At 49.3% G+C, this 11,193-nt stretch overlaps 1 protein-coding gene across 1 annotated transcript in view; it reads right to left on the reverse strand.

Annotated features, from left to right (window-relative positions):
• AP5B1 (adaptor related protein complex 5 subunit beta 1) overlaps positions 1 to 10,805 on the reverse strand; it is a 28,261-nt gene extending 17,456 nt beyond the window's left edge. Inside the window, exon 1 of the mRNA XM_083417042.1 lies at positions 10,468 to 10,805. Coding sequence (XP_083273168.1) covers positions 10,468 to 10,574 — 107 coding nt within the window. The 5' untranslated portion in view covers positions 10,575 to 10,805. The remainder of the gene's footprint in view (positions 1 to 10,467) is intronic.
• Positions 10,806 to 11,193: the final 388 nt, after the last annotated feature.

Genomic DNA, 11,193 nt, shown 5'->3' on the forward strand with positions numbered 1-11,193 from the left:
TGATAATAAAGATGAACCAAAATACTTAACATGTGTTTTTTTTCAAAAAATCAAAAAAAAAATTCAAAAAAAAAATCCACAGGAAATTGGAAACTACACCGAATGACTGATGCCTCAGGCTTGTTGCCTCATTTGGATTCTGGGCACCATGGAAGACAGAGCACATCTTAGGTCGATTTCAATGTACAGCCTCTTGCGCTGCTTTGTTTTAGCAGCCATCAGGGCAGAAGCACCAGCTTTGCAAAGCCACATGGGTGAAAACAGTATAATGATGCACAGGGACTGCTCTCCTGTTTTGTGGTCTACAGGGAGCCATTTCAACCCAAACTTTCCCAAAGCGAACCTTTTGGAATCATCTTTGGCAGACGAATGACACTTGCCGTTCAAAAACTCCTCCTGGGAGATACCCTGGCAAGGACTGGATGTCAGTGGCAAAAAAACGTTCCTCACAGAGTGCTCCTAAACGGTCTGCTCCGTTTCCTGTGGAGAGGATTGTGTGCCATCTGCAGAATCAAGTTTGCTAACTAATGAAACTTTTTCCCCAAAGGGTTTCTAGATGGTCCACGTCAAGGCTTATCAACACTTCATCTTGTTCCGCTGATTTTCCCTGGGGGAAACCGCTCTTTAGCACTCAGTCGGAGCAAATGGCGATTCAAGTTTTCCCCAGATTGCCATTATTATTATTATTATTATTATTATTATTATTACATTTTTATACCACCCTTCATCCGGAAATCTCAGGACTATTCACAGCATAAAAATACAAGACACATAATACAAACAAAATACAGAATAAGAACAAGAACAAACCAAACCAATAACCTCTCCACTCCCTCCCACAAACACAATCAAAAGGATATAGGATGTTAGTCAACCGAAGGCCTGGTTGAAGAAGAGTTTGGATTTGATATCCCGCCTTTCACTCCCCTTCAGGAGTCTCAAAGCGGCTAACATTCTCCTTTCCCTTCTTCCCCCACAACAAGCACTCTGTGAGGTGAGTGGGGCTGAGAGACTTCAAAGAAGTGTGACTGGCCCAAGGTCACCCAGCAGCTGCAGGTGGAGGAGCGGGGAATCGAACCCGGTTCCCCAGATTACAAGACTACCGCTCTTAACCACTACACCACACTGAAGAGGAACACTTTCACCTGGCACCTAAATCTGTATAATGAAGGCACCAGGCGAACCTCCCTGAGGATGTTGCCACCCTCTGGACCTCTTGTGGAGGAGGCACACAAAGAAGGGTCTCAGAGGATGATCTCGGGGCCCATTTGTTCTAATCTATCACAAAACGGAAGGGTTTCCCTTGCAAAGGAGTGGGGCAAGGTGGAAACTGCTCAAACCCACGCTTTCTAGGCAAAGCAGAGACCCCCTGACTCAGTCCAGGCCTATGGTTGGTCTGGTCCAGGCCTAGGCAAACTCGGCCCTCCAGATGTTTTGGGACTACAACTCCCATCATCCCTGACCACTGGTCCTGTTAGCTTGTAGTCCTAAAACATCTGGAGGGCTGAGATTGCCTGTGCCTGGTCTGGTCCATCTGAAAGGCCTGACTAGGAGATGGATGAGTTTAGGGAGCGAAGCCCAAGGGATAAATAAATTAGTCGTCATTTTCTGGATTGGTTCACTAACTAGATCTCCTCTGCCTCTCACACCCAGTTGAAGATCTCCCTCCGTCTCTTGTATTTGTCGGGGGGGGGGAATAAAAGGGAAATTGTGAGGGCAGCACACCTCCAAGGAAGCAAACATAGGTATTTGGTTTCACTGATGGGCCGTCATTGTGCTTGAAAAGAAACACATGCCCCCCCCCATCTATAGAAACAGAAGACGTTTTACTGTATTTTTCGCTCTATAAGATGCACCAGACCACAAGACGCACCTAGTTTTTGGAGGAGAAAATCAAGGGAAAAAAATATTCTGAATCTCAGAAGCCAGAACAGCATGAGGGATCACTGCGCAGTGAAAGCAGCAATCCCTCTTGCTGTTCTGGCATCTGTGATAGCTGTGCAGCCTGCATTCGCTCCATAAGACGCACACACATTTCTCCTTACTTTTTAGGAGGGAAAAAGTGAGTCTTACAGAGCAAAAAATACGGTACCTTTTTTCATCCATTAAAATATGGCACCATGGACTGAGCAGGATCCCAGAGCAACTGTTTGCATCGGCTTCAGAAGAAGACATGCAGAGCCTATGAGACAAGCCTATGGAGTAGAAAACAATGAGGAATTGGAGGTGACAAAGTGTTACCTACCCAAAGAGTAACCTAGAGCAGAGAAAGTTCTGGCCAAAAAGAAGGAGGTGTCTTAATATGGCTAGGTAAACGCTTAAGTATGGATATTGAGTTCACCTATTCTGTGTACTGTACATATCGTTCCTGACATTGCCTGTCATTTAAGCACTGATTAAACACCTACACTCTGCATATCCAGTCTTCTCCCTGCTTTCCCCAAACGGCACATTTTGGGTGGAAGTCTATGATGCAATATGATGACTGGGGTGTATGCGGTGTTTGGGGAGGGGGGGACACACCATGCTCCTCCTGAGGTAGCTTATCTACCGTTGGACCTGATCCTGCACTCAGCTCTCGTTTGTGGCTCCTAGAAACTGTCAGTATGCAACAGTGGCAACACCCTGGGAACGGCTTCAACTGGCCTGCTAAACCGGGTGAGGATAGCCAGTGGTTCTCAAGCACCCAGGAAGTTAGGGGCTTCCTCTGCCTGCGAAGACAGGATCCGGCAGATTGAGCAGATGGAACCAAAAGTGGGTCCAAGGGTCACGAAGGTGGTTTGCTAAAAAGTGGAAAAAAGAAACTGTGCCAACAAAAAAGGAATGGCAAGACAAACTGTTACGAGTATATTGAACTGGCTAGATTAACAGAGGCAATTAGAGATCACACTAGACAAGAGTTTCAAAAAGCATGGGGGAAATGCAGAGAATACTTCACAAAACAGTGCCCTAAAATACATACCTGGACTTGTTTCGATTAATGTCTGTAGGAGACTTTGCAGATATTTAAGCTATAATTAGAAAAATCTTAATAATTATTCATAAAGGAAACAGCTTATAAGAAGTAAATAAGGAGGCCAGATACAGGATAAAGGAAGTATTTTATTTGGTTGTTTGTATTGTTGTATGTTATGCTTGTTGTATGTTATGTTCACGTTTAATGAGGGTGGATTTCTGTATTGGGGGGTGGGGTTTATGTTATGTTGTAAATAAAATTTTCAATAAAAATTTATTTAAAAAGAAGAAGAAGAAGGTGGTTTGTGCATGTGCTGTAGAAGGAAGTGAGGGGCAGATGGGAAGGTAGCCCATCTAAGAGAAAGAAAACTCTAATCCTAAACTTCTGCTGCCTTGAAGGATATCTTCAGAAGAAAAGGCTAAAGAGTAAACACTACACAAATCCAGAGCGGAGTCCCTAAGACAGCTGGATGGCACCATGTATGCCTCCTCCGGCAACTCCTGATGTCAAGCTGGCGCCAAACATCTTGCTCTGCTTTCCTTTGAGCCACATCATCAAGGCCAAGAGGGGGTCTGGTCGTCTGGGCAGCCCAGGACCTCCATACACCCTTGCCCAGGCTTGCACCCCGAAGAAGTCCCTTTAGTGCTGCTAATGCAGCAATCTGATTTCAGCCCAGTGGGGCACTCCAGTCAACAACAAATGTGATGACCGTTCCATCTCCACAAGGACGGCAGCTTTGAAGGTGGAATGACCCCCTCTCCTCCCCTGTGCTCTGTTCTGGGAATTATCACTCCCCCCACCAAGCATCAAATATGACCGAGGGCTGCCAAAAAAGGTCTTGAGGACCACATGTGGCCCTTGGGCTGCGTGTTGGACCACTCTGCGTTAATAGCATGAATGGAGAACTTGTGGCTCTTGTTTCTTCTTCTTTGACTACTGGCCATACTTCCTGGAATCTGGAGTCCTACAACTTCTGGGTCCCCCAGGCTAGGGACTGCATACACACCACACAGCACCCCCCCAAAAAAAACCCTGGGAACGGTAGCTTAGAGGGAGACCGTTCCAATGTTGAACGGCTTTTACCGTCAGAAAGTTCCTTTCTTGATCTTGATCTTGATCTCCTTTCTTGTAACTTTAATACATTGGTTTGAGTCCTACCCTCCAGAGCAGGAGAAAATAAGCTTGCTCCATCCTCCTTGCGACAGCCCTTCAGATATTTGAAGATGGCTATCTTATCTCTTCTCTTGAGATCTGCATGCATTGGTTGTGGAGATGGAACAGTCACCACAGTGGTTCTTGGCAACCAGCCAGATGGGCAGAGTAAAAATAAAACAACAACAATCCATTGGGTCCTAGAATGGGTGTAGCCGGGATTTATGTTGGGGGAGCAAGACACCCACCTGCCATTATCCTCTTGTCTCCTTAAGTATTTTTATTTGTTTACTTGATGGGGGGGACAGCAGCCCCCTCCTCCCTCTGCCTACACGCGGGTGGCGCTGTGGTCTAAACCACTGAGCCTCTTGGGCTTGCTGATCAGAAGGTCGGCAGTTTGAATCCCCGGGACAGGGTGAGCTCCCGTTGCTCTGTCCTAGCTCCTGCCAACCTAGCAGTTCAAAAACACACCAGCACACGTAGATAAATAGGTACGCTGCGGCGGGAAGGTAAACAGAGTTTCCATGCACTCTGGTTTCCGCCACAGTGTTCCGTTGCGCTAGAAGTGGTTCAGTCATGCTGGCCACATGACCCAGAAAGCTGTCTGTGGACAAACACTGGCTCTCTCGGCCTGTAAAGCACGATGAGTGCCGTAACCCATAGTCACCTTTGACTGGACCTAACCATCCAGGGGTCCTTCCCCCTTTTTTTTAACCTAGCGTCTGAAGCAGGGGAAAAACAAGCTGGCTCCATCCTCAATGTGAAGATGCCCTTCATGCAGGTTCATAATGCTGCTGGGAATTATAGCTCTGCTGGCGGGCGGTAAGCTAGGTGCCATGAATTGGGGGGGGGGGCAGGGAGAGAGGCAAATGTGCTTTACCATAGGGGATGTAAACAGCCACTGTCCAAAGATAAATTGTTGTTGTTGTTGTTGTTGTTGTTAGCCTCTTCTGCTGAATATAGCCTTCAAGGCAGCAGAAGTTTAGGAGCAGAGTTTTCCTTCTCCTAGATGGGCTACCTTCCCAGGTGGGTGAGCCCCCATCTGCCCCTCACTTCCCTCCGCAGCCTGTGCAGAAACCGCCTTCTTGACCATTAGACCTGCTGTCGCCGGTCTCGTCTGCTCAATCCACCAGAGCCCATCCTCACTTGCTGGCAGAATTTCTAACTCACCAAGTGTTTTGAGACCAATAGGCTACCTGGTTTAGCCAGCCAGTCAAAGCAATTTCCCGGGGTGTGGCTGCCGTTGCATGCTGACAGCTTCTAGGAGCCACAGGGGAGAGCTGAGTGCAGGTTGAGGACCAACGGTAGACAAACGACCCCATACACTCCACAAAAAGAATGCAACTGCACATATTTCTGGTAGCAGCAGGGTTCAACAGCAGGTGGTTCGAGGGCCACATCTGTCTTCAAATGTACCATCAGCCCCCAGTTGCCAGCTCAGAAGCAAAAGGTAACCTGTTTAAAGAAGCAGTGAGTGGTCAGGGGACAAGCTGTGTCCCTCTTCCAGAGGAGCCCCTTCTCAAAGCAAACCCTTTCATTTCCCTCAAAAGGATGGTAGCCAGGCACCAGGACTCCTGGGTCCTGTTTGTAGTTCTGGCAGAGCAGGTTGGAGAGCTGGCAGTTGTGGTGCTCAGTGACAGTGGTGGTTGAATGAGGGGAGCGCGTATTCCAGGGTTCAAGTTCCCAGTTCTTTGAGGGGAGGGGGGGACAACAAAGCTGGGCGAGGGTCTCCAATCATTCATTCGTAATGCTATCTGCACGCCACTTTTCCACAAAAAAAACAAAACACCAGTCATGCTCAAAGCAAGTTACAACAAAGATCGCAGGAACGCATCAGAAAATTTAGCCGTGCAAAAAATAATAACAACACAGTAGCAAATACAACAAGGCACCCAAAAAAACATTTCAGCACTGTAAATAGAACATGATTACGTTAGCAACATCCAAACCCGAAGAGCAAAAATAACAAGGGAGCTTTCACCTTGGTCCTAGAAGCACCTCCCCCATGAGCTATGGGGGAGGGTAACCTGGTGCTCTAGTACCACGAGGCCCTGGATGTCAAGAGGCTGTGAGGCCTAATGGCTAGAGCCAAGTGCACCTCTTTGTAGCCCAAGGACAGGAGTGGGGGAACATGAGAGGAGCTTTGCTGGAACAGGCCAGTGGCCCATCTAGTCCAGCGTCCTAGTGCCAATCTACAGGTGCCTGCAAATAACACGCTTTCCCCACCTGTCATTATTTTGGGGTCAGATTCAATCAAACCCCAGAAAATTCAGGTTGCAGATTTAGTCCATTACGAGGTCTTGGGCAAGAAACCCACTTCCCCAAAAGAGCCGACCTTTTTTGTTGTTGTTTGCAAAAAAGAAAGGGCAAATGGGAGCCACTGTGGCTAGTGGCTGTTGATGGGGGGGGGGGGAGGACAATGCATCCCATTTGAGCAGTTTTAGGCTTGAGCTGGGATCTTGGCAAACGATCAGCGTTCAGCCTGGACACTGAGCTCCCAGCTCCAAGGGCCTTCTGTTTGGTTCTCTCACTGCAAGAAGTGAAGCTACAAGCCTCAGCCTTTTCGGTAGTGGCACCCACCCTGTGGAACGCCCTCCCATCAGATGTCAAGAAGATAAATAAATGCACACCTTTTAGAAGACATCTGAAAGCAGCCTTGTATAGGGTGGTTTTTAATGTCTGATGTTTTATTATATTTTTATATCTGTTGGAAGCTGCCCAGAGTCAGATGGGCATGGTAAAAACAACAAAACAACAACAACAGTAGTAGTAATCAGGTACGAAGCTTGGGGTTGTATCCCTGAAAAGCTGGCTTTGTCCTGTCACTTCCGGAAGAATAGCTTAGTCGGCAGAACATGAGACTCTTAATCTCAGGGTTGTGGGTTTGAGCCCCACGTTGGGCAAAAGGATTCCTGCATTTCAGGGGGTTGGGCTCTACGGTTCTGTTAAGGCCCTTCCTCAGCAAATGCGTTATCCTTCCAGGTGCCAGGAGAAAGCTCTTTGTAGTGGCTGCCTGCGACAGGTGTGGATGCGGCAACGCTCCTGGAATCCGCTCTGGAATCCAATCTTGCGTTTTCCCCCTCGGGGAAGGGAGCGGGTGCTCAGAAGCAGCTCGCGACTTCATTGCGGTGCCGGCTGGGAGCCTCCCCAGTGGCGTCGGCGTCGTGCGGTTCCTCAGGTTCCTCTGCTTGGGCGAGGACCGGACCGTACGTGATTCACCTGCCACGCAGGGTGGCTGCTGCTGCTAGTGCTGCTGCGTCGTCGAGTCCCTTGGCAGGCTCTCCTGCTTGGGGCCCTGCCGATGCCCCACGGGCAAAGCCACAGGAGCTCCCGAGCCAGGTCCCGGGTGCTTAATTGGGGCTGGCTCAGCAGGCACCTGCTCGCTGTGTTCCGCCCTCTGGCACTCCAAACGGCACTTGGAGTGCCAAGGCTCTCGCAAACAAGAAAGGGTGTTTTGGAGTGACGGGAAGCGGCCAGAGACTGGGGGGGGGGGGGCACATCCAGGGAGCAGCCATCTTTGGACAGTGGCTGTTTACATCACCTATGGTAAAGCACATTTACCTCTCTCCCTGCCCCCCCCCAATTCATGGCACCTAGCTTACCACCCGCCAGCAGAGCTATAATTCCCAGCAGCCATATGAACCTGCATGAAGGGCATCTTCACATTGAGGATGGAGCCAGCTTGTTTTTCCCCTGCTCCAGACGCTAGGTTAAAAAAAAGGGGGAAGGACCCCTGGACGGTTAGGTCCAGTCAAAGGTGACTATGGGTTACGGCACTCATCCTGCTTTACAGGCCAAGAGAGCCAGTGTTTGTCCACAGACAGCTTTCCGGGTCATGTGGCCAGCATGACTGAACCACTTCTAGCGCAACGGAACACTGTGACGGAAACCAGAGTGCATGGAAACGCTGTTTACCTTCCCGCCGCAGTGTACCTATTTATCTACGTGTGCTGGTGTGCTTTTGAACTGCTAGGTTGGCAGGAGCTGGGACAGAGCAACGGGAGCTCACCCTGTCCCGGGGATTCAAACTGCCGACCTTCTGATCTGGCTGGGCTTTCTCAGTCACTCTGGGAAGCTTCCAACCAAATATTAAAATACAATAGTACATCAAACATTAAAAGCTTCCCTAAACAGGGCTGCCTTCAGATGTCTTCTAAAAGTCAGATAGTTGTTTATTTCTTTGACATCTGATGGGAGGGCGTTCCACAGGGTGGGCGCCACTACCGAGAAGGTCCTCTGCCTGGTTCCCTGTAACCTCACTTCTCGCAGTGAGGGAACCACCAGAAGGCCCTTAGAGCTGGACCCCAATGTCCAGGCTGAACAATGGGTGTGGAGACGCTCCTTCAGGTATACTGGGCCGAGGCCGTTTAGGGCTTTAAAGGTCAGCACCAACACTTTGAATTGTGCTCGGAAATGCACTGGGATCCAATGCAGAATGGATGGGATCTCTGAGGAAAGGCATGGCTGGCAGGAAGCTTGGACATTTTGCTACAGATCCCACTTGCAGAGACTGAAATACAGATTCTTAGGCTTGAAAAACACCATAGCATTTTGTGCCAGATGTGAAGAAATCCCTCCCTTTCGCTGTTACATTTTGACTCCACACACTCTGAACCTCTGGCTGTTATAGCTGACACCCCTGACAGATCTGTTGCTATAAGGTGTTTTGGGTCTACAAAATTTAATGAGGTGTACAAAAACTGATTTGGTAGTTGGTAGTTGTTGTTCTCTTTGACATCTGGTGGGAGGGCGTTCCACAGGGTGGGTGCCACTACCGAGAAGGCCTTCTGCCTGGTTCACTGTAACTTGGCTTCTCGCAGTGAGGGAACCGCCAGAAGGCCCTTGGCGCTGGACCTCAGTGTCCGGGCAGAACGATGGGGGCTAAGGAATAAACCCTACACAAATCCAGAGTGGAGTCCCTGAGACAGTTGGGGGGGCGTGTTGTATGCCTCCTTTCGGCAACTCCTGCAGTCAAGCCAGAGCCAAATGTATTGCTCTGCTTTCCTTTGGACCATAGCAGTGAGGCAGGGGGAAGATCTTGTTGTCTGAGCAGCCCAAGACCTCCTGGTTTGTTCCCCGGGAGAGCACTTTGGCGCTGCTAATGCAGTCGTTGGACTTCACCCCCAGAGGTGCACTCCATTGTCTCTTGAGACAGATGGATGCCAACAACTCATTTTCATCCACTCCAGGTCTGCAATGTCCACTTCTTCACTGCTCATACTATCCATGCCTAAATTTGCACTAACTGCCCCTCACACCACTGCTGTTCAGCCGAGCATGGAGACAACACTTCACCCATCTCATTATTAAGCCTTCACCCTTTTCACAAACGATACGAATTGAACACTTCCGTTCCTTTTTCCGTTTGCAAAACGGTTCACAGCCTTCATAGTGTTTGCCACTTTAACAATCCCAGACCCGCCAAGTGTCCCTATTTTCCCAAATTTCGAAAAGCCGTCCCAGTTTCTGGTTTGAACCCGGAATGTCCTGCTTTTCCTTAGGACGTTTCTATTTTCACTGGAGAAATGTTGGAGGGTATGGAGTTATGTGACCCCTTCCCCAGCCAACGAGATAAGTAAATCTACAACCTTTAGAAGACACCTGAAGGCAGGCCTGTATAGGGATGGGTTTTTTTTTAATGGACAGTGTATAAATAATAAAATTATTATTATTATCATCGTTATGGAATTGTTGTTGTTTAGTCGTTTAGTCGTGTCTGACTCTTCGTGACCCCATGGACCAGAGCACGCCAGACACTCCTGTCTTCCATTATGGAATAGGACGTCCATATTTTCTTTGGATAAATGTTGGAGGGCATGCAATCCTGGGAAACAAAACGCATCCACACCTCCCACTCTAATTCACAAAACACACAGAACTCATTATACACCTTTAGGCACCAGGCAAAAACATTCCTTTTTCAACCAGGCCTTTGGCTAATCCAATTTACATCTTATACCCTTTTAAAATGTGGGGGTTTTTTGGGGGGGGCTAGTGGGCTGTTGTTTTATTTTTATTAGGTATATTGTGGTTTTATATCTTGATTTTATTCTGTGAACTGCCCTGAGACCCCTGGGTATATAAATTCAACAACAACTGTAGAGGAAAGTGACAGTGACTTGACCAAGGTTGCACACCAAGGTCTGTAGCAGAGGTGGGGAATTAAAACCAGCTCTCTCCTTAAAAGCCACAACCATCTCCATAACCCTCGGGGAGATTCTCCTCCTCTGGGGCCCCGCAGTCCACACCCAGGGCTCTTCAGGAGACAGCAAAGACGATTTGAAAAGGCACCAGGACTTGCAAACCCACGCAGGAAGGGCCTGATTTTCCACCTCACGCCACCCGCCCAGCTGACTTACCGCTGGAATATGCTCCGCCGCCCGCCTCCAGCAGGATCCTCCGTGCCGCAACCTGGAGAGGAACAACAGCGCAGCTTCTCCTCGGCCGCCGCCGCACCCCGCCCCATTCCCCGGGGCGCTGCGAGGCAGTTGTTTGCAAAAGCGCCCTGTCATTTCTTCGGAGGCCAGCGAGGCACACCTGACCTTGCCCAAACGCTCACCTCAAAGAATCCAGGCACGCACCTCGGGAGCAGGTGGGGACATGGGCGTAGCCAAGGGGTGGGGGGACAAGGGGGGCAGCTGCCTCCCCCCCATCAAGTACAACAATAGAAATACTTAAGTAACTGACCAGACACGTCGGTTCTAACCCCCCTAGCAAAAGTCCTTCCCCCCCCCCAACTAAAATCCTGGCTACGCCCATGGGTGGGGAGGCTGGGAGTGAAGGGGGGAGAGGGAGAGAGAAGAAAAAACACACACACAGGTTGCCCAGTGCATCAGTTGGGGGGGGGGGGAGGAAAGGGGCTAGCTGAGTTTTTTGCCGTGGGTTTTTTGCCCATTGAGGCTCCCAGCCTGTGTATGTGTGTAGGAAAGTGTGCACTGGGTGTCTCTGTGTGTGTGTCAAACTGGGCCTTTGACCCGGGTGGAATAAAACCTAGTTTTGACCCTGGGTCCCCCCACCCTTCCAGAAAAATCAGTGGCCTCCTCTCTCTCTTTCCGAGGGATGGATAACAAAAGACTTCAGCAAAC

This window comes from Podarcis tiliguerta, assembly GCF_965153285.1.
Source record: "Podarcis tiliguerta genome assembly, chromosome: 16".
Taxonomy (NCBI): Eukaryota; Metazoa; Chordata; class Lepidosauria; order Squamata; family Lacertidae; genus Podarcis; species Podarcis tiliguerta.